Genomic DNA, 21,874 nt, shown 5'->3' with positions numbered 1-21,874 from the left:
GGCCCCGGGACGCGGCGGGGCCCTGACCTGACCCTCCGCCCCTCTGCAGTGGAAGCCCACTTCAAGCATAAACCCTAGCGAGGACGGTCCCCGAGGCCCAGGGCTCTGGACGTGCTGGACGTGGCCGGCAAGGAGGCGGCCGCAGGAGGAGGGAGCCGGCTGCACACCCCCCTCCCGCCCCGCCAGGCGGCCAGCGGGGGGCGGGCCTGAGCTCGGCCCCCAGGACCTGTTTCTCTGGAACCTCACTGTGGGCCTGACCGCGGACCCCGTCATGCTGCTGCGCCCCGCCCCCCCACACTGGACCACCTTCCCCGAGCCCCCCCCCGCCACCGCACCCCTGATCAGGGCCCACCCCTGACCAGGAGGCCGGGCTGGGGACAGAGCTGGCCTGCATGCCTCTCCCCCTCGTGTCCCCCACCCTCCCTCTAACAAGTATTTATTGACCCTCGGCCGTGTCTGTGGTGGGGTCCTGGGGGCTGGCGTGGAGGACACAGGAGCCGCCCGCTGCGTGTGTGGGACCTGGGGTCAGACGCCTTCCCAGCTGGGGCCCCCAGGGCCTGTGGCTCATGAGTCGCTGGCTTGGGACTCGGTGCTGGCCCGTGACCTGTGCCCTGCCGGCCCTCAGGTCTCTGGACCTCAGAGGGTGGAGGCCTGGACCCAGCTCACCCCCAGGGCCCAGCGAGCTGCTGGCCTGAGGTTGCAGGCACTGAGCCTCTCTCGGTGTGTGTGTTGGGGCGGGTGGCAGTGCATGGGGATCCTGTCCCCCCAGGAACCCAGCGTGTTGTTGGGCGGGGGGCACCTGCCCGCTTACCTGGGTCTCGTCCTGTCCGGCCCAGACATCCCCAGGGAGAGGCCTTGACCAGCTACGGGACCAGAGGAGGGTCCCCCGAGCCAGGACATCCCATGTACCCCACATCGCATCCCAGAGGAAAGCGGGGGCTCTGGATCCCCCAGGAGCAGGGTGCCTGAGGGCCTTTGCCCAGGTTGTGGGCCCAATGCCCGGGGAGCTGCCCAGATCCTGGGCGGGGCCCGCAGGGATGAGGGGACCCCAACAGGCCACGGGGTCCCCAGGACGGTAGGGCCAGGGCTCAGGACCACCACAGGGTCACCCCGTTCTCCCCAAGACCTTCCTGCCCCGGGCAGGTGCCTCCAACCCCGGGGGGCGGCAGGCTCCCCCTGCCCTCCTGAACCAGGGCCACTGTCTCCCGGTGGAGGAAACCCAAGCCCCAGAGGCCGAGGGCCTGCCCTGGGTCAGGAGTGGAAGCGGAGGCCCGTGTCTCCCGCCCGCGCGGGGCGGCCCCACGCACTTCGGACAGGCCTCCGCTCGGCGCCGAGGGCGAGGCTGACCGAGCGTGTGCGTGTCCTCACGCTGTACCCACGAAGAGTCCGAGGAGGAACCAGACGGCCCGAGCCGCCACAGCAGTGGCGGGAGAACCTGACCGAAACGGGGCGTCGCAGGGACGCAGGCGAATCAAACCCGAGACGGGGTGACGGGGCGCCTCCTCCCAGCCCCGCGCAGGCTGTGAGGCCACAGCAGGCCGCTGGCCGCAGATGGGGTTGCTCCAGGTTTAAGACAAACACCGTATGTTTACACCGAAAATCCTGACACTCCCCCGACACCGGCTGCCCGCCCGCCCCCCCCCCCCCCAACACACTCTGGACAGACCTGGAAGACACGGGTCCCAGTGGCCACCGCGCAGCCCGGCCCACGGCCCCGGAGCTCACTCAGAAAGGACCAGTGCTGCCAAGCCCAGTAGAAAGGATTTATTTAAGCTCAACAAGTCTCACACCGTCCTTTAAATTCCATTTTTACAGTAAATGAGATTGTGTACGCGGTTCCTTCCCCATGCATGATCAGCGGGTATTAATCTACAAGTCTCATTTTAATCGTGAAAAAATAAAGTGTTTCCCCTTTTGTGACTCTCCCGGGAACAGCTGGCGCAGCGTCGGGGAGAAAGGACAGGCCTGCTCGTTCCCGGGCTGGTTATTTGGTTAAAACCTAAAACGTCAGGTAAGGACTCGGTCACCCACGGAAATAAATATTGCCTCACGAAGGTGCCCAGGTCTGCGGCCCCCCCGCCAAGACGCCGTCGCGGGGCCAGGCGCCTGCCCGCCGCCCGCGGACCGGCCTCCCCAAGCAAACCAGACACGAGGCCCGGAGAGGTGGCGGCTCGGCACGGCCTGCGCTTTATTGGGGCATCGCAAGGTACACGGCGGCGGCCCAGCCGGCGCGGCCCCGCAGCCCACGGCCCCAGCGGCCACGGGACACCCGCCGCGAGGCCCCGCGGCCAGGGTGCCGGGGCCCGGGTCTGCACTCGAGTTGGGAACCACACCCGCCGCGGTCTGGGCGTCTCCGTGCGGGTCGCGGGCGTCAATCGAGCTCAATGGGGCTGCTGTCGTCCTGACTGTCCTCGCCCTCCTGCTCCGAGGAGCCCATGAGGCTGCTCAGAAGGTTCCCTGGAAGGAGGCGCAGGGACCGTCAGGGCCGCGGCCGCGCTCTGTCCCCCCGCGGCCCCGACCCCCCGAGAGGCAATGGACACGCACCCGCCAAAGGCCCCGGCGCCCGGCCAGGAGACACCCCGGTGGCTGACCAGGGGCCGGTGTCGCCCCCTCGCGTATCCGCTCTCAAGGGACGCCCCGTCAGACCTGCAGTCCCAAGGCCATGCGGCGTTCCCGCTGCTGTGCCCGGTGGGCAGCCGCGCCCTGGGACACCCGTCCTTTCACGTCCCTGCTTTCCACCCAAAGAATAGCCCTCCCGTCAGGACAAGATCCAAGTTTAGAAAAGGGCCCTGCACCCAAGCACCAGGGGCCCAGGGGCCAAGGGGAGCGGTGCTCTCGGGCCCCCCAGCCCGTGGACACGCCACGCACGCGGCAGGGGTGGGGGTTCTGACAGAAGAGGCAGAGTCAGGACGGGGTCCCCGGGACAAGCGGAGGCGGCGAGAGCGCTCGGAGCAGGCAAGTGCCCCCCCCCCCCCACGTCGACGAAAACTCCCGAGAGACAAGGTTTACAAACACGAAGCCCGACTTCTGTTGAAGGGCAGCAGCGTTTCAACCCTCCGGGCGAGGGAAAGACCCTCCCGAGGAACACAACCCCACGACGGCCACGCAGACAACGGCACGTCCCCAGGGCCCCCCCAGGCAGGGCGGCCCAGATGGGGCCCTGGACACGCAGGGGGACACCATGGCCAAGGCACCCTGGAGCAGCACGGCCTCACGCAAGGGACCAGCCCCGCTGCGAGGCCCCTGCAGCAGCTCCGGGGCGGAGACCGACGCGGTGCGTGGGCCCAGGTAGCGCAGAGCAGACCTGGTCCCTGGAGAAGGAAGCTGTGCGAGCCCAGCACCGCGGGAGCGCAGGCAGGGCGAGCGCGAGCCTGCACATCCGGACTCTGAGAAGCGCTAAGACAGGAAGGATGACCACAGCCACTTCAACGTGCAGGACGCCCCGACCCCACCCTGCAGGACTCAGGTGCTGGGGGAGACCCCAGGCTGCGGCGGCGGACGGACGGGCAGGACACAGGGAGGCGGGGTCAGAGATCTGGCCGCTGGCAGCGACGACCACTAGCACAAAGGGACACACACCCCGAAGAGGCCCGAGTGGGTGAGGAGGGCACTGGGTTATCGGTCTCCCACCAAAGGCGGTGGGAGCGAGAAGCGCCCCTGACCTGGCACCACCGGCCTCCTCAAGCTTCTCTGAAGAGCGACGCGTGGGGGACACTTCCTGGCTCATTCACGAGGCCAGCACAACCCTGGTACCAAAGACACGACAAGGAGGGAAAACTACAGACCTGGGACCCCTACGGGCACACCGACGCGAGAACCACCTCCAAAATCCTAGCGCGCTGAATGAAGCCGCATTCGGAACCCACCCGGCACCACGACCAGGTGGCCCTGTCTCTGGGAAGCAAGGCCGGCTCGTCTATGAAGGTCGACGCCCGACAGTAGCAGAAGAAAGGAAGAGGCAGTGACCGCCGCCAGCGCCCCGGGAGAAGCACCCGTCGGAGTCAACGCTCTCTCACCAAGACGCTCGCCACGAGAGCACAGACGGAAGCAGCTGCTCACACGACGCCGTGACCGAAGTCCTGTGAGCAGCACACATCCCCCCCCGGGGGGCACAGACGCACAGCCTCTCCTCCGACCTCAGCAACAAGGGCAGGGATTCTGCGGCCACCACGTCTGTTCACCTGGAACGACCCAGGTGTGCACGGGCGGGCCCACTTCTGCACGGACTGTTTCCACTGAACATGGTGGAGTCCACAGACCCAATGTGCCCACTGCCCAGGGGATCGGCCCCTCCCCTCCACACGGTTCAGAGGTCAGCTGTGCTGCAAGTTCTAGCCCAAGCAACTAGGAAAGAAACAGAAAAGGACTCCAGATTGGAAAGAAGTGACGTTATGCGTTTGCAGATGGTATGACTTGACAGGCAAAAATTCCTAAAGAATTCACAAAATAATTGTTATTTACAGAAACAGTTCAATTAATAGTAGCATCAAGAAGAACTAAAATACTTAGTAATTAGCTTAACGAAGGTGAAAGACTTGTACAATGAAAACTACAAAACAAGCCTGACAGAGATGAAAGCCCTAAATAAAAGCAAACGCAGCCCATGTGCCCAGACTGAAAGACAACACCGCTAAATGTCACCACCACCGCAAGCAATTTACAGGCTGAACCTGCAAATCCCCAAAACACTTCTTTTTTTGGGTGGAAACAGAAAAACCCGTCCTAAAATTCTTACGGAATCGCGACTGACTCAACTGGACAAAATCTTAAAAAAGCTGGGAGTCTCACGCTCTGACCTCGAAACTGACTACGAAGCTCTAGTCATCAAAACAGTGCGGTCCTGGCAGAGGGACGGACGGGGACCACGGGAAGGAGGGCCCAGAAAGGACCCTCGAACACAGGTCCCAGATTTGTGGCAAGGGTTCCATGCCTTCTCAACGAATGTTGCCGGGAAAACTGGAAAGCCACTCGCCAAAGAACGAAGCTGGACCCTCAGTAAACGAAACCGCACGTGAGAAGGTCAGCTCAAGGTGGATCGGGGACGTATGGGGAAGCCTGAAACGATAAGGCTCTTACGAGAACTCGCAGGGCGAGAGCTTTGTGACACTGGATTTGGCAGCGATTTCTTGGAAATGATGCCAAAGGCTCAAGCGACAGAAGAAGAACAGACCAACTGGACTAAGTGAAAACCGAGCAAGTCTGCGACCCACACGCGCTCCGGGCACAACAAAGGCAGGCGCCACGGGAGCGAGGGGGGGCCAGGTGGGAGGCGGAGGGCCTCTGAGGGCAGCACGACGCCTCCGCGGGATTCTGTAATGCTGGACACGTGTCGCCACACGCTTGTCCGCACCCAGAGAACACGACCGCCAAGAGGGAACCCTGATGTCGCCTCGATGCAGGTGCACTGACTGGGGGGGATGCTGATAACGGGGGCGGGGGCGGGGGGGGGGGGCGGCCTCTGTACCTTCCCCTTCACTTCGCTGGGAACCCAACCCTGCTTACAAACGTAATAAAGTCTTTAAAAAAGAAAAAGGCAACCCAAAGGATGGACGGTAACACCTGCAAATCACCTCGGGTGAGGGGTTAACGCCTGATGCGGAGAAGCTGAAAAACAGGCGGCCGGATTCAACACCAGACAAAGGCCTCGAAGGGACAGACACACAGGTGGCCCGTGAGCACATGAGAGAGCAAGCGCGACGTGACCCATCCCCGGGGACACGCCAGGCAGGACGCGCCAAAGCCCCACCTCGCAGCCCCCGGGGGGGCTGTGGTCAAAACCCAGCCAACAGCACACGCGGCCAGACCCCGGAGGGACAGGGGCAGCCTCTGTGGGGAACCAGTGGCGGTTCCTCGGAACACGGACTAGAAACACGCGGTGAGGAAGCAGGTCTGCTTGCGGGACAGCCGGGGAGGAAGGCCTTCGAGAGAGGTCAGCCCCCGCGTCTTCACCGCAGCAGCCCTCGCAGCAGCCGGGGGGCCACCCGGGGCCCCGGACGAACGCACAGATACGCAAACCGTGGGCCAGGCACACGGCGGGCACGATCCGGCCCAGGGGGCAAGGCGGGGGGGCAGTCGGGGGATCCCACACCTTCACACCTTCCTGGCGCGGCCGCGACTCCAAGTGAGCTGCTCGCACAGAGAAGGACAGGCCGCGGGGATCGCACGCCCGGGGGCAGCAGGTTCGCGAGAGGAGCGGGGTGGCAGCGCCAACGGGGCCGAGGCTCTGGGCGGGCAGGCGGCACAAGGCCCACGCCGTGTGCACAGCTCCTGAGCCCGTCCCGTCCCCAGACCCGGCCAGGACGGGCCCCTGCCCCGTGGGGACCCTCCACCCCGCACCCGCAGAAAGGGACCTGCCTGGCGCCCGGCGCAGCCGCGGGCCTCCTTACCTAGCAAGCCTCCGTACGAAGCCGTCTGCTTGGGCGGCACCCCGAAGAAGAGCTGGCCGATGCGGTCGAGGTACTGCGGGGACAGGACGCGGCGGTCGGCGGCGCGGGGCAGCCCGGCCCCCCCCCCCCCCCCCGACAGCGCCCCCGGCCCTCACCTCGTTGTACATGGGGTCCCGCCGCAGCGACGGCTGGTACTGCTCACACAGCACCGTGAACACCGCCAGCTTCCCCCTGCCGGCGACATGCGCGCTCAGCCCCGCCGCCCCAGCTCCCCACGCGCCCCCCCCCCCCCCCCAGACACACACACCCACCCCCCCAAACCCCAACACCCCGCCACACACCCCCCCACACACACCCACCCCGCACACACACCCTCACCCCCCCCCACAGCCACACCCCAACTCCTCTCCACGCCACACACACCGACACCCCCACGCCTCTTTCCTTTCCACCCCCCTTCTCACACACACACACACACACACACACACACACAACTGCACACACCTGACATCACCACGCCACACACCCTACACACCCCAGCTGCACATTCAAAGCTCCACACACACCCCCCCCCCAAGCTGTCAGGACACCCCCGACACCCCCCCACACGGTCCCCTCCAGAGAGGCGCACCCCCTCTTACCCGTCGAGAGCCAACAGCAGAAACCAGATGAAGTTGAGCAGGGGCTGCACGAACGGGGGGCCGTTCTCGATGGACGGGTGCTTCTGCGTGTACGTCGTGAACACCACCGACGCGCTGCTCTTGTTCTTCAAGCAGAGGAACCTGCAGACACCCACAGCCCGGTGACGCCGCGGGCGGGTTCCCACCGGCGCTGCCCAGAGAGCCCCCGGCCCGGCCCCGCAGCCGGGGTCCCCGCGCGGCACAGGCGTGACGAGCCGGGCCTGGGCAGGGGACGTGCCCGAGGTCCATGGGGCCTCGAGACGGCCGGGTTCCCGGACCCCAACACCTGTCAGACCCCTGCCCACAAGGGCACGGCAGGCCTAGGGGACCTGGGACCGGGCCCGCGACAAAGAGGAACAGGCGAGAAGGGGCCCCGTCCCGAGCAGACGGGCACCGGGTGCTCGAGCCGGGTCAGGGAGCTCTGCCTTCTAAGACACGTGTCATCTTCCAAGCTACGGCTCAGCGCCAGGCCTCACGGGAGCCGCAGCAAAGACCCTCCCCCATGCCAGCGCGCCCCCCCCACCCCCAGATCAAACCCCTTGTAGGGAAGGAAATGAACGTGTCAAGAGACACATGGTGTGGGAGTTCCCGTCGTGGCGCAGTGGTTAATGAATCCGACAGGGAACCATGAGGTTGTGGCTTCGATCCCTGGTCCTTGCTCAGTGGGTTAAAGATCTGGTGTTGCTTGGAGTTCCCGTGGTGGCACAGTGGAAACAAGTCCGACTAGGAACCATGAGGCTGCGGTTCGATCCCTGGCCTTGCTCCGTGGGTTAAGGATCCGGCGTTGCCGTGAGCTGTGGTGTAGGTTGCAGACGCGGCTGGGATCCCGCGTTGCTGTGGCTCTGGCGTAGACCGGTGGCTACAGCTCTGATTAGACCCCTAGCCTGGGAACCTCCATATGCCGCAGGAGCGGCCCAAGAAATAGCAAAAAGACAAAAAAAAAAAAAAAGACACATGGCGTCAGCAGCGCAAGGAGCTCAGGTCCCAGGTCACCGGACGTGAGCCCTGGGACCCCGCAGGCCTGCTTGCGCCTCCTCTGCCTCTGCCGTGTTGCAGTACCTTCCAGATAAATGGTTGACCGTGAACACGGGAGGAGGAGGCCCAATGAGCAAGGAGGGGCAGAGACCCAGAGCCAGGGCGGGGAAGACCCACGGCCCTCGGGGGAAAGCGCCGACTGACGGCCCGAGCACCTCGCGCCCAGGGCGCTGCCCACGAGTTACAATCGCACGTGTGCTCACAGGGACCCTGAAGCCCCCGAAACGGGACAGAAAGCGGGGGAAGACAGAAAGCTAACGGCAGCAAAACCCATCTAGACACCAGCGGGACTCCCACGGCTCAGCGGACGTTTCGCAGGCGGGCCTGGGGAGCCGCGCGGGGACCCCAGAGGCTTCGGGAGGGCGGCACCTACTGCAGGACGGCCTGGGCCACGAACATGTCCACCTCGCTGCGGAAGCCCCGGGACGTGGAGTACTCCACCAGCATGTTGGCGCAGCCTTCCCCGTCGCTGGAGTGCAGGAAGTGGTACCGGGACTCACAGTAGTTCTGTTCTGGGGGGCGGGGTGGGGGAGCTGTGAGCGCCAGCACCGCCCCCCCCCACCGCCCCAGGGGCCTGACCTTGCCATGCCCATGTCCGGAGACCCAGCAGCTGGCCTGGCTGGGGTGGGCTGGCTCCCTGCGTGCAGGACGGCCGCCCAGCTCCTGCTCCACCCTGGCAACCCCCACACCTGCTCCCACGCCACCCGGATCCTGCTCCTTCGGATAAACGTCCTGCCTCCCAGGCCGAGTTGCCAGCCTGGCTGGCCTCGAGCCCCAGCTGCCTCCACCTGCGCAAAGCCCCCCCTTCCTGCCCCCATATTGCCCCCCCCGCCTGCACCAGCTCCAGCTCCCCCACCCACACCCGCTCCCTTTGGGAAGCAGCAGCCTTCTCTGTGTGGGTGTGTCTGGTCTCTCCCCACCTCCCCCCAGAACGACCTTGGAGCAGCCCCAGAAGACAAGGCAGCTAAGTGCCGAGGTACCCCCAGAGCCTGGAAGAGGCGCCCACAGGAGGCACTCCCGGCCGGGGGGACCAGGGGCGCTACACACACAGTAGCCTGGGGGCAGCCAGTGGCAATGGCGCCTGCAAAACACCTCAGCCCTCAGCGCTGGGTCCCTGGAGCACCGCCCACCAAATGCGCTTAACAAGGCCCGTTAACACGCCCTGCGCTCCCCACTAATCTCGTCTTTTTAGGGCCGAACCCGCAGCACGTGGAGGTTCCCAGGCTAGGGGTCGAATCAGAGTTGCAGCTGCCGGCCTCCACCACAGCCACAGCAACGCCAGATCCGAGCCCGCATCTGTGACCTTCACCGCAGCTCATGGCAACACAGGATCGCTGACCCACTGAGCGAGGCCAGGGACTGAACCCGTGTCCTCACGGATACCAGTTGGGTTCATTACTGCTGAGCCACATGGGAACTCCCCCAATCTAATGTTTTATATTAAATATCTAAGAGCTCAACAGTGTGAACCTCCGCTAGACCTCTGAGCAGCCCTGCAGGCACCCCATGTGCTGCTTCCCAAACCAGACTCCCACCCACACAGACCCCACCCCGTTCTCCTTGTCACCTGCCCTGGTTTCGACATCATCTCCACCTGGCACCTCCCCCGGGGCCCCACAAACACCGGTCCGCCCCCATTTTCTGCCTGGCACCTCCCCCGGGTCCCACAAACACAGGCCCGTCCCCATTTTCTGCCTGGCACCTCCCCCAGGGCCCCATAAACACAGGTCCCACCCCATTTTCTGCCTGGCACCTCCCCGGGGCCTCACAAACACAGGTCTCACCCCATTTTCTGCCTGGCATCTCCCCGGGGCCCTCCAAACACAGGTCTCACCCCATTTTCTGCCTGGCACCTCCCCTAGGCCCTCCAAACACAGGTCCCACCCCACTTTCTGCCTGGCACCTCCCCCAGGTCCCACGAACACGGACCCGCCCCCATTTTCTGCCTGGCACCTCCCCCAGGCCCTCCAAACACAGGTCTCACCCCATTTTCTGCCTGGCACCTCCCCCAGGCCCTCCAAACACAGATCTCACCCACTTTCTGCCTGGCACCTCCCCCGGGCCCCACAAACACAGGTCTCACCCCATTTTCTGCCTGGCACCTCCCCGGGGCCCCACGAACACAGGTGTCACCCCATTTTATGCCTGGCACCTCCCCCGGGTCCCACAAACACGGGCCCGCCCCCATTTTATGCCCGGCACCTCCCCCGGGCCCCACGAACACAGGTCCCACCCCATTTTCTGCCTGGCACCTCCCCGGGGCCCACGAATACAGGTGTCACCCCATTTTCTGCCTGGCACCTCCCCGGGGCCCTCCAAACACAGGTCTCACCCCATTTTCTGCCTGGCACCTCCCCTAGGCCCTCCAAACACAGGTCCCACCCCACTTTCTGCCTGGCACCTCCCCCAGGTCCCACGAACACGGACCCGCCCCCATTTTCTGCCTGGCACCTCCCCCAGGCCCTCCAAACACAGGTCTCACCCCATTTTCTGCCTGGCACCTCCCCCAGGCCCTCCAAACACAGGTCTCACCCACTTTCTGCCTGGCACCTCCCCCGGGCCCCACAAACACAGGTCTCACCCCATTTTCTGCCTGGCACCTCCCCGGGGCCCCACGAACACAGGTGTCACCCCATTTTATGCCTGGCACCTCCCCCGGGTCCCACAAACACAGGCCCGCCCCCATTTTATGCCCGGCACCTCCCCCGGGCCCCAGAACACAGGTCCCACCCCATTTTCTGCCTGGCACCTCCCCGGGGCCCACGAATACAGGTGTCACCCCATTTTCTGCCTGGCACCTCCCCGGGGCCCTCCAAACACAGGTCTCACCCCATTTTCTACCTGGCACCTCCCCCGGGTCCCACAAACACAGGCCCGCCCCCATTTTCTGCCTGGCACCTCCCCTGGGTCCCACAAACACAGGCCCGCCCCCATTTTCTGCCCGGCACCTCCCCCGGGTCCCACAAACACGGGCCCGCCCCCATTTTATGCCCGGCACCTCCCCCGGGCCCCACGAACACAGGTCTCACCCCATTTTATGCCCGGCACCTCCCCGGGGCCCCACGAACACAGGTCCCACCCCATTTTCTGCCTGGCACCTCCCCGGGGCCCTCCAAACACAGGTGTCACCCCATTTTCTACCTGGCACCTCCAACATGCTGAGCAAGACAGGTGCGCCCGCCCTGCAGCTCACCGCCTGGGACCAGGAGGGAGCGTGGCGGGCGGGCTGTTTGCTAACGCAGACCCCGTCTACACAGCTCACCTGTGCTCGTGTCCAGAGGAAGCCGCCTTCCGCCTACACCTTCAAAGTCCTACAGCCTCGGGGGCCGTGCCCGGGGGCAGGATGCCAAGGCATCTGCCCACGGTCACGTCCCTCCACCTGAGCCTGCCCGGGTGAGGCCCCGTGAGGCGGCGGCGGCCGGGCCCCGACCTGCACCGGGGCCCAGGCCGAGGGGGGAGCAGGGCGGCCTGCGGGGCCTGAGAGCTCCGCCCCCACCGCCGGGCGAGTCGCAAGGGGATTGGACGTCGGAGCACCGAGGTCCGCACCCGGCCAACCGAGCTCTCCGCCCTCGTCCGCGCGGTGGCGGCAGGTGAGCGCGGTGCGTCAAACCGGAAAGAAACAGCAGCCCCGGGGCCGAGAGACGCCTGCTGCGCGGGCCCCGGGCCCTCGCCGGTGCCCCGCCTACCTTTCCACAGCGTGAGGGCCAGCAGCTGGTGGAGCCGGGGGTGGCCCAGCTTCCCAGATCCTCCGCTGGACCACTTCAGGGCTCGGGACACAAACGCCACGCGCTCTGGGGAGTTGGGGTCCATCAAACTAAACAGCTTCGCCAGGCTTTCTGAAAACAAGACAGACAGGCAAACCCGCGGCGCCGCCGCTTTTCCCACCGCCTCACGTCGCAGAGAAACTGAAAACAACCACTTCGCTCTGAAAGCAAACAAGGCAGCAGCCAGCGTGTGGGGGGCGGGGGGGGGGGGTCCCGGGCCACCCCCAGGGACCTCGGTGCAGTGCCCGCCCCATGGCTGAGCCCACGCTGGGGAGCAGGCCCCAGAGGGGACCCTCCTTGGCCTCTCCAGGCGGGCAGCTTGCAGGAAGGGCTCCCCAGTGGGGGCGGGCCAGCGAGCCGGGTGCCAAGACCCCCTGGGCCCACCTTGGGCGGGCTGGGAGGCCGGGCGGGCCTGCCGGGCGGCTGGGGCCGGGGAGGGAGTCGCTGTGGGAGACCAGCACGGAACGGGCTCCGGAGCGAGCGAGCGAGCGGGGAGAAAGCCTCACCGAGCAGCTCGTCGGCCACCTCGACCTCCGCCTTCTCCAGTGACTCCAAGACCAGCATGGACAAATCGGCAGCGCTGTTTTGCTACAGACACGGGAAAGGGCAGAGGCCGTCGGAAGCAAGCCTCCGTCCGGCACGTCTTCAGGAGACAAGCCGGGGCTGGGCGGCGGCTCGGGCTCTGGGGCAACCGTGACCCAGCAAACCTGCGGCGCCGCCGTCGGCGCAGCCCCAGCCCGCCCCGCCCGCTTACCTGGCCGTGGCTGAAGAAGAGCAGGGCTCCGGAGCACATGAGCTCGCGGGCCTCGGTGTGCTTGCTCTGCGACATGTACCTGCGGCAGAGAGGGCGGCGGTCAGGGCCTGCTCCGCCCGGCTGCCGGCCGCACGCTCCCGGCTTGGGAGGTTGAACACGAAGGACCCGCGTCCCAGGAAACAGACACCTTACACAGCCAGCGTGCGACACTCGCACCTCCGCCGGGGCCGAGCAGAGCTGGGCCTGGGTTCCTGGGGGGCCGCGTGAGCCGGCCTGGCACCACCTCCCCTCCCCGTCTGGTGACAGTGCCCCCCGGGGACCCTGTCTCTGCCCAGAAGCAGCACCTCCCTGGAGCAGGGCAGGCCTGGGTTCCTCCTAGTCCTGCGACACGTGCGCAGGGGTGGGCGTGTCCCAGGTCAGGGTCGCGCCAGCCCAGCTGTGCTTCTGCAGGGGGCAGGCGGCACCATTCCCCGAGGGGCGGCAGGGAAGGACGGCGACTTAGAAGAGCAGGGGAAGAGTGAAAGGCCCGCAATCCACACCCCCGGGGCCACACGGGGAGCCACCTGCCTCGGAAGCCTCCCTCCCGGCCCAGCCTGCCAGCCCCCTGTGCCCCACTGAAGGTGTGCCCCTCGCCCAGGAGCCCCACCACGGCTGGGGTGGCTGGGACCACAAGCCTGAAGTTTCTCGTTCAGAATATTTGGAGTTCCCTGAGGCCTCAGCAGTGAAGGCTCTGGGGTTGTCACTGCTGCGGCTGGAGTTCGATCCCTGGCCCAGGAACCTCTGCATTCTCCAGGCACGGCCAGAAATTAATTCTTCGTTCTACTTAAGAGGCAAAATTCTGTCCACAATCAACACAGATCTCAGGAAGGTCCCTCCGGGCAATGACTGCAGAGGTGACCAGCCGCCCTGCAGAGCAGTGGCTGGAGGACGAACCCTCCAGGCCTGGAAAACAGACCCCCGCTCTTCCTGGCACAGAGGACTGGAGAGACAGGGCGAGGGCCCGGGCCGCCCACACCTTCGAAGAGACCGAGCGAGGCCTCCAGCTGACCAGTGACCACGGCCCACTCCTGTGGCACAAACACCCACAAAGTCCAACCGGGCCGTGGGACACAGCGTCAGTGACCAGCAACACGGGGGAATGTATCCGAAAGGCGAATGGAGAAGCTGCGGTCCACCCACACGCCGGACCGGCCCTCAGCGATGAAAGTGAGTGACACGCACAGGTGAATCTCGAAGTGACTGTGCTGGGGGGTTCAAACAGCCAGGTAAAAAGAGTTCACGGTCCATGATCGCACGGACACAGAACTCCAGAAGACACAACCCTCCATCGCGACAGAGACCAAGGGGGACCTGGGGGCGGGCGAGGGGTGAAAAATCCGTCATGGAGGTGGAGGAGGAAGCTTTTGGGGGTGATGCATGTTTTCGACATCTTGGTAATCACTTCTTGGGTGTCTACCTATGACAAAGCTCATCAAACTGTACATTCTACGTAAACACTTGAAGACAACGATTTGTAGAAAGACGTAAAAGAAAGTCAGCACAACGTGCTTGAGCTGACTCAGGCAGCTACGCGCCACGCAGGGCACTAAACCAGGGCTGCACCTGTGCGCCCGGACAAGAACGGTTCCCTGCAGAGACACGGACGACGCCAGGCCCACCGGACGGCCACCGGGACTGGCCACCACACGCCCCAGGGGGGGCCCAAGGCAGACCTTCACTCCTCAGGAATCCTGGAGAGAGAGGAGCCCAAAAACGACCCACGAGGAAGCCAAGGCAGCCTGGATCACACGGACCCCGGCCAACGCCAGACTGCTGGACAGCCTGCATCTGTCCCCACGTGACCACGAACTACACCCTGGGCACCCAGACACACCTCTTTGAGGCGAATCAGCGACTGCGTTCCTGCTCCAGCAGTGACTGCAGAACTGGCTCAAAGCAAGGAACGCCATGTTCATTGTGGGACGGTCCAGTTTTGCTGATTAATCACTGGGTCAAACGTTCACATACAAATCCCCAGGAACAGCAAGCACCAGGGCAAATCGAGAAGGCTACCAAACCGCCCCACCACAAAACGTGAGTGGCTAAGCTGCCAGGCGGAAGGCTCGCGTGATAGACTTGAAGAGCCATCAGCTCACTCCTACCTGGTCCTCTGGGCCACGGAGCCCAAACATGGTCTCAGGCATGAGGTGCCACGTCCAACCAAACTACAACAAAGCAGAAAGTACCACTAGGGTTCCCACGATAGTGATTCAACCTGCTACTTAAAGAAAAAATTTAGATCTAGGGCTGAGCCGTGTAAGCGAGACCCGCCTGCCCTTAAAGCATTTGCTGTTTTCTGGCAGCTTGTAAAGAAAAAGCAGTCAAATGCAACAGATGAAATCCTCTAAAATTATCTTTAAATTGTAAAGAACGGCCCAGCTATTTTCTGGCGAGAAACCTGAAGGATGACAGAGTAGCCGTGATATACCGGAATGGCTCACAAAGGTAAGTAAGCACAGCTAAAGATCGCAGCAGTGGCGGTGCGACGGCAAGAGCGTGACACACTGCCGTCCAAAAGAAAAGGGAGCCAAGGCAGCACTTGCCAAATTCCTAAGGCCGCACTAAAGGCAGACGTTGTATTTAACACAGCGCATCCCAGCGTCACCTCAAGGATCACCAACAGCTGAAGGTCACTCTCGACTCTGCCGACCAGCTTCTCTGCGCGTCTCTGAGGCCCTGTTTTCACACGCGCAGCCCATCGCGTTCGGTACTCAGCACATTTCAGATGCGCGACAGCCCCACGTGGCCAGCGGGCAGCGCAGGTACAACAAAAATACCGAGTTTACAGAAACAGCTGGTTTAGTGACAAAACCTAACAGGCGGGTGAGCAAGGCCGACAAAACAGGGGAAACAGATTCACAGCCTCACGGCCGGATGCCCAAAGGGAGGAAAGCCGCGAGGCTCCGAGCGGGGCTTCCAACCCAATGGCCCTCGGGCCGGGGCGGGGGAGGCGGAAGCCGGTTTGGGCCGGGGCTGGACTGGAGTCTTGGGTTCGAGCCGGGGTCCGGAGTCTACGTGCGGGATTCGGGTCTGGACCGGGTCCGGGGCCTCGGCCAGGAGTTTTGGTCGGGGTTCGGGTCTGGGTCCGTACTTTGGACTGGGTCCCGGGTCTGGGTCGGGATCCGGAGCCTACGTTCGGGGTTTGGGTCCGGGGTGTGGAGTCCGGACCGGGTCTGGGGTCTCGGCCAGGGGTCCACGGTCTCGACTAGGGCTTTAGGTCTGTGTCTAGTCTGGGGTCAGGGGTCCAGGGCCGGGGTCTCCCTGCCGGGCCGCAGTCCTACCCCGCCGCCGCACGGCCGCCAGCTCCCACCGCCTCGGTGACGGGCAGCGGCGCGGGCCAATGGGGCCGCGGGGCGGCGCGACGCGGCCAATGGCAGGCGTCCGGGGGCGGGGCGCCGGGCTCGGCGGTCGGGGGGAAAGCCCTGGAAGGCGGCGGCCCCGGCACAGCGGCTACCTGAAGAAGAGGGTCCGGTACATCTGGTGCGCCTCGTAATAGTCGCCTTTCTCGACGCTGGCGCGCAACTTGCCCTCCACGCGCTGGACGCCGCCGCGGTTGCGGGCGCCGTTCCGGGCGCTCTCCTGCTCGGCCATCGCAGCCGCCGCCGCCGCCGCCATCGCGCCGGCGCTCCGCGCAGGGCTGACGCTGTCGCAGGCGCGGTCGGCAGCGCCTCTCGGCTTCCGTCCCGGCGGCCGCCCTAAGCGCTCTACGGTGGCCGGCGAGGAGCCGGACGATGCCGGGGGCGGGGCGTCGACGGCCACGTGACTGCGGGGCGGGGCCGAGGGCGGCCACGTGGCCGAGCCAGGCGGGGCTGGCGCCACAATGGCGGGCGCTGCTGCGGGGGCGCCGGGGGCGCGTCCTCTGTCCCCCGCCAGGGCGCCGGGAGGGTATCTCTGCTGCAACTGCGGCCGTTTTTCGCGGTACTTGAACTGTTGACACTTTCCAATAATAAACCGCGCTTCAGCCCTCAGCGGATTCGCCGGTGGCTCCGGGCACCGGACTCGGGTGCTCGGGACCAGCGATGAGCCCCCGCCCCAGCGGCGGACACCCGAACACGCCACCGTCCCTACGTGGTGCGATGGGAAAACGCGGAGACACGCCCCCGAGCGAGCCGCGGGCAAGACACGGGGTGGGGGTGAGCGGGTGCTCCTGGGCCTGGAGTTCCAAAGTTTGCCGGGGGGACCCAGGCTCCTGCCCGAAGGGGTCCTGAGCGGGGCCCGAAACCCTGCGTGTTCCGCCCCCCACCAGGGGCAGGGACATAGGAGGTGAGAAAAGAAACTCATTTGAAATGTCATGCACTTTTAAAAAGTAAAACTCTTTATTTAAACATTTCAATAGCATCTTATAATTTGGTGGCAGCAAAAGAAGCACTACCAAAGACAAATATTTTGAAAAGCATTTACAAAAATACATTGCACAAAGTCCTATCTTGCGTCTTTAAAAATAAATATTCAAAACATTTCCACCCCAACTCCCAGTTTTAGCTTTATATAGGAAATTTTGATTTATATATTTATCCTGTAATATATGAAACATCTGTATACATTTTATCCAACTTAACTGCATAGGCATTAGTTCAAATTCTAACTAGAGTGAAAAAAATGCTACTTTACGTAGATTTGTCTATTTGAGGACTGTTGTGCAATATACATAAAACTCTTCAGAAAACCAGTCGCACCATCATTCTATCTTTTCCTGAAAATAACATTTACAGTACCCCCAAAACCGTCTTAACCCAATAAAACTTAAATAACTTTAAGGTAAAACATCTGAAACACTTTTAAGTGCCTTGCAGATACCTCACTTATAAAGTCTGCTCAGTAAAATAGGCTCAATATTAAATAGTAATTATAACCACAACAAGCCTCAGAGGAATTGAGAGAGAATGGCCAGTAGTTGCAATAAAAGGCAAAGCCCAACCGGAGCCGGGACAAGTGCTGCTGCAGGAGCCTCAGCGTACTGGTGTCATGAATTTGCCACCCGGGCCACCTCCTTCAATAACCGTCAGTGGGACTAAAAACAGCCTTGGAAAAACCTAGAGCATGTTAGTGTTCGCTTCTCAGCAGATCAAAACACAACCTGAAGATACCCACACGCTTGGGTTTCTTGGTTCCTGTTCCTAGTGTGACGTGACAACTGGAGGGAGATCCGGCGGGACGAGCCCAGTGGAGACCTGAGAACTCTATTTACACGTTTGCTTGGATCCAGACCATCCCTTTTCGAATCAGACCCACTTGGACCTGCACGAGGCAAGCCATCCAGTGTGCCTGAACCGAGACCTGACAGAAAACCCTTCCCAGACGTGGGAGCCGACTAAGGCCACCGCCTTTTAGTTACTGCCCCACCTGGGGACACGAACGAACTACGGGGGCCGAACGGAGGAAACTCCCGCCCGGAGAAAGGGCCCTTGGAAGTCTGGTGACCCGGTTCTTCCCCGAGAGAAGCATGTGCTGCGCTCAACATCCGTCTGCCCCCAGAGGTCCTTTAAAAGGGCCCGTGAAGGCCGACAAGGCTTCGGACACACCCCCAACCTTGTACCTTCTCTCGCTTTGTTCCTGATGTCAAGCAAATACAAATATAAAGAGCTTTACGTTCAAAAACAACCCTCCCCCCGACCCCCCGACCCCAGGAAAGTAAGTGTCTTTGTGAGCCATACATTCAGATGAGGTTCCACAGAGACTGCCTGTGGCTTGCGGGCCTCAAGGGACAGCGGTCCCCGTGGACAGAGGAGCCAGTGGCTGTCAGCGGCTGTCAGCATCCATGGCTTCCGCTGCCACGTCCTGCTGGCCGTCGGCGCACCGCCTGAAGGGGTGACGCTAAACCGCTGTCCGTGTGCCCGCGCTCAGAGGGAGTCCGGGTTGCAGGCCGACCGGTATATACAGAATGTACAGCAACAGCGAGGAGACTGGCTTTACTTGATGGGTTCTCCGTGAACTCTGAACCGGTACAGACACGTGTATTCGGGATGGCCCCAGTTAGAAAAAATCCGCAGCTCCACTATCTGGAAAGCGCTTTCAGGTCTTTTCTGAAATTGGGGAGGGGGAGGGGGGAGTCAGATTTATTTCACATTAAGACTCCAGGCCTAATACTTCCCCAGCTATGCTATTTCAGAGCAAGTAGCCAAGGTGGAGATTCAGTTTTTCATATGAGCTATATCACCTGTCACAGGACCCAAAGCTCAGGTAAAACTGAGAACGCGTTACAAATGGCACATTTATGCAGCGCAAAAGACAGACGAGAGAAGCTCACTCAGGAGCCAAAACACCCTCGATGGTCCTGCCTTGCTTTCTCGGAGGCCGGCCGTCACGCCCTCGGGGCAGCTTGCGCGTGTCGGCCGGTCCTGCAGACTCGGGCGGCAGAAAGGGGCCCGGGGGCCCGCCCGCCGTCCACGCGCAGCGCGAGCGTCCTTACCGGGATGTGGAACGTCTGGAGCGACTCCCCTTCCTGGTCGTAGGTGAACCGTCCCAGGAGCTGCCCTTCTTCCTGGTACTCGTCCTCTAATCCCTAGGACAAAACCAGAGGCAGCGCATCAAGGAAAAGGACAGCACGAGGTGGGCAAGTCGCTCTGCCGCCAAAGGCGGGGAGGCCTCCGGGCATCTCGTTAGGGGCTCCACACGGAGCACGAAGGCCGGGAGGGAGCCAGGAGAATGGGCCGCGCAGGCTGGCAGGCAGGGCAGGGACCATCCCGCTGAGCGGACCACGCTCAGTGCACCTGACGGGCCAGGGGGTGAGACCAGCTCAGCAGAAGGCGGTGCCCAGAGGTCAATGTGCGCAGGCGGAAAGGGAGGGCGCCGGGCCGGGGGAGCGGGGGCAGGGTCTGCGTCCGGGAAGACAGCGCTCCGGCCGAGGGCGGTGGGGGTGGCGGTCAGCGACGGAAGGCGCGGCAGACCCCTGAACGGCGCCCTCAAGGTTGGTTAGGAGCTCAGTTCCACGTTCTGTGTGTTTCACCCTAAGAAAGTAACCCGTACCAGGCACCTGTGACTGAGTGACTGTGGGTCTCGTGATGGGAGAGGACTTCCTGGGTATAAACACGCCACGAAAGAAATGAGAGGTAGCGAGCCAGGTAACTCAATAGAAAACTCAGACAGAGAGAAGTATGTCTGTCACAGGATGACACGTCATCGGTGTTTTTATATTAAAGAGCTCAGGGAGTTCCCCTTGTGGCGCAGCCATTAACGAACCCGACTAGCGTTATGAGGATGCGGGTTCGATCTCTGGCCTTGCTCAGCGGGTTAAAGATCCGGCACCGCCCTGAGCTGTGGTGTAGGTGGCAGACGTGGCTCAGATCCTGAGTTACTGTGGCTGTGGTGTAGGCTGGCAGCTGTAGCTCCAGTTTGACCTCTAGCCTGGGAACTTCCATATGCCATGGGCATGGCCCTACAAAGACCCAAAAAAACCCCAAACCCTTAAATAGTCACAAGGAAACTAAGATCCCAAAAGATAAATGAAACAAAACTAGAATCCACACAAAAAGAAACGTGTAGAAATACATATAAGTGTAGATTAAAATAAGACCTCTGCAGTTGGCGGCAGAGACTTAAAAAAAAAGGGGGGGGGGCGGCGTTCCCATCGTGGCGCAGCAGAAATGAATCCGACCAGGAACCATGACGTTACAGGTTCGATCGCTGGTATCACTCAGAGGGCTAAGGACCCGGCGTTGCCGTGAGCTGGGGTGTGGGTCGCAAACGTGGCTCAGATCCTGCGTGGCTGTGGCTCTGGCACAGGCCGGCGGCTACAGCTCCAATTTGACCCCTGGCCTGGGAACCTCCATATGCCACAGGTGCAGCCCTGAAAAAAACAAACAAAAACAAAAAAAGGACTCCGTTAAAAAGGCTAAAGCAGGGGTGAATGACTTGCTCACGGACTCCCGGCAGAACAGTAACCAGTAACCACACACGGTGCGGTCGGTGGACGGCCTGAGAGGCGCTCGGGCCCCGTGCGCTCTGGAGCAGCTCCGCTCCGCCGCGTCTGAGCATCTAGCCTGAGGCTCACAAGCTGAAGCGGCGGAGCGGCGCCCTCATCCCGACACGTGGAAAACGGAGCAGCGGTGTCCGCTGCTGTCGAAAGCTGTGTATGAAGAGCTGGCTCTGGGCGACGCGGTCGAGGGTCACGTGTACGTGAGGCACGGTGACCGCTCTGCGTGTACACGGATGTCACATGCTGCTGCTGTCCGCACGCCCGAAACCTGCGGGATGAGGCTCCCTGCCCCGGGCCCATGTTTACACTAAACCTGGTTTTTAAGGCAGGAAATGAAATTTTGTCACCAGGCTTTCTCAACTGTCCTTTTTAAGGGAAGAGGCCCAGTGTCCACGGTGACCTGCGTCGGTTTCCCCGGCGTCCCCGCTCTGTGCTGGGCTCTCAAGCTCGCACTGCGGTCGGAACCGCGCGTACGGCCAGACGAGAGGGGCGCCGGCGGCGGCAACGTCCTGACCGGCTCGGCCACACTGCTCAGCTCTGCCCCGCGTGACAGGGCGGAGGGCGGAGGGCGACACCAGGGGGCCGGCCAAGGCGGGGCTGCGGCGGGAGCTTCGGGGCGGGGCACTCACGTAGACGGCGAAGTCCTTCGGGGCGCTGGTAATGTTGCCCGTGGGCGACAGCGTCTTGGGGATGTGCTCCAGCGTGAAGGCGCTCGGCTGGATCTTCATCGACAGCCGCACCACCAGGTACCCCTGGGAGCCCCGGAACGCCCAGCAGTTACCCGGGTACATGTCGGGCTAGGAGACAGGCAAACACGGAGCCTCAGGCGGAGCAAGCTCTCCCCCACTCCACACGTGGGAGCCGCGAGACGAAGGGCCGGTAACACCGGAGGGGGAAGTAGATACCCAAGAGAGTCTCTGCCGGAAGGAGGGGTCCTGAGCGGCACCCAAAGACACGCTGGGGGAGGCCTCTGTGACCCAACCCCAGAGGGCCTGTCGCCACTGCTGGGTGAGCTTCACAAGGGCAGCCAGGACCTCCCGGTGCCGTGCCAACAGGGTTTGGGTAACCGTCAGCGAAACCTGCTGTCCAAGCGGCGAAGCAGCGTCTGGGGACGGAGCCCTGGCCCCTGCGTTCCCCTGACGGGCAAGCCACCCCCGGCCCAGCGAGCCCCGGCGGCCAACGCCCAAGACGCCAGCGGGGGAGGAGACGCAGCGGGAGGGACTTCCACCGCCACGGACGGGCCACCGGCCAAGGCGGGGCTGCCGGCACTGGCACCGGCTGGGGGGCCGCCTGGAGGAGCG

General features: G+C 63.1%; 3 protein-coding genes across 25 annotated transcripts in view; 1 reads left to right on the top strand and 2 right to left on the bottom strand.

Annotated features, from left to right (window-relative positions):
• The window catches only part of ADAP1 (ArfGAP with dual PH domains 1), an 82,273-nt gene extending 80,353 nt beyond the window's left edge, over positions 1 to 1,920 (top strand). For all 4 annotated transcript variants that reach the window (XM_047779380.1, XM_047779381.1, XM_047779378.1 and 1 more), the window contains one exon: positions 50 to 1,920. In XM_047779380.1, coding sequence (XP_047635336.1) covers positions 50 to 358 — 309 coding nt within the window. In that variant the 3' untranslated portion in view covers positions 359 to 1,920. The remainder of the gene's footprint in view (positions 1 to 49) is intronic.
• On the bottom strand, positions 1,750 to 16,302 carry GET4 (guided entry of tail-anchored proteins factor 4). Of its 3 annotated transcripts, none has more exons than XM_047779382.1 (9): positions 16,113 to 16,302; positions 12,620 to 12,698; positions 12,372 to 12,453; positions 11,788 to 11,937; positions 8,475 to 8,613; positions 7,028 to 7,168; positions 6,542 to 6,617; positions 6,387 to 6,459; positions 1,750 to 2,457 (listed from the first exon to the last, which is right to left on the bottom strand). In XM_047779382.1, the coding sequence occupies exons 1-9, from the start codon at positions 16,271 to 16,273 to the stop codon at positions 2,372 to 2,374; spliced, it is 987 nt and encodes a 328-aa protein (XP_047635338.1). In that variant the 5' UTR covers positions 16,274 to 16,302; the 3' UTR covers positions 1,750 to 2,371. The 3 variants fall into 3 exon arrangements, with proteins under 3 accessions (XP_047635338.1, XP_047635341.1, XP_047635339.1); XM_047779385.1 differs by lacking the exon at positions 16,113 to 16,302 and adding an exon at positions 15,940 to 15,984; XM_047779383.1 differs by lacking the exon at positions 16,113 to 16,302 and adding an exon at positions 15,750 to 15,917.
• Positions 16,303 to 16,952: 650 nt separating this feature from the next.
• SUN1 (Sad1 and UNC84 domain containing 1) overlaps positions 16,953 to 21,874 on the bottom strand; it is a 46,148-nt gene continuing 41,226 nt past the window's right edge. For all 18 annotated transcript variants that reach the window (XM_047779358.1, XM_047779367.1, XM_047779361.1 and 15 more), the window contains 3 exons: positions 21,203 to 21,370; positions 19,068 to 19,160; positions 16,953 to 18,681 (listed from right to left, as the gene is read on the bottom strand). In XM_047779358.1, coding sequence (XP_047635314.1) covers positions 18,568 to 18,681; positions 19,068 to 19,160; positions 21,203 to 21,370 — 375 coding nt within the window. In that variant the 3' untranslated portion in view covers positions 16,953 to 18,567. The remainder of the gene's footprint in view (positions 18,682 to 19,067; positions 19,161 to 21,202; positions 21,371 to 21,874) is intronic.

The sequence above is a fragment of the Phacochoerus africanus genome, chromosome 5, assembly GCF_016906955.1.
Source record: "Phacochoerus africanus isolate WHEZ1 chromosome 5, ROS_Pafr_v1, whole genome shotgun sequence".
Lineage (NCBI taxonomy): Eukaryota > Metazoa > Chordata > Mammalia > Artiodactyla > Suidae > Phacochoerus > Phacochoerus africanus.
The sequence above is the reverse complement of the archived record's forward strand: the minus strand, read 5'-3'. Positions and strand labels throughout refer to the sequence as shown.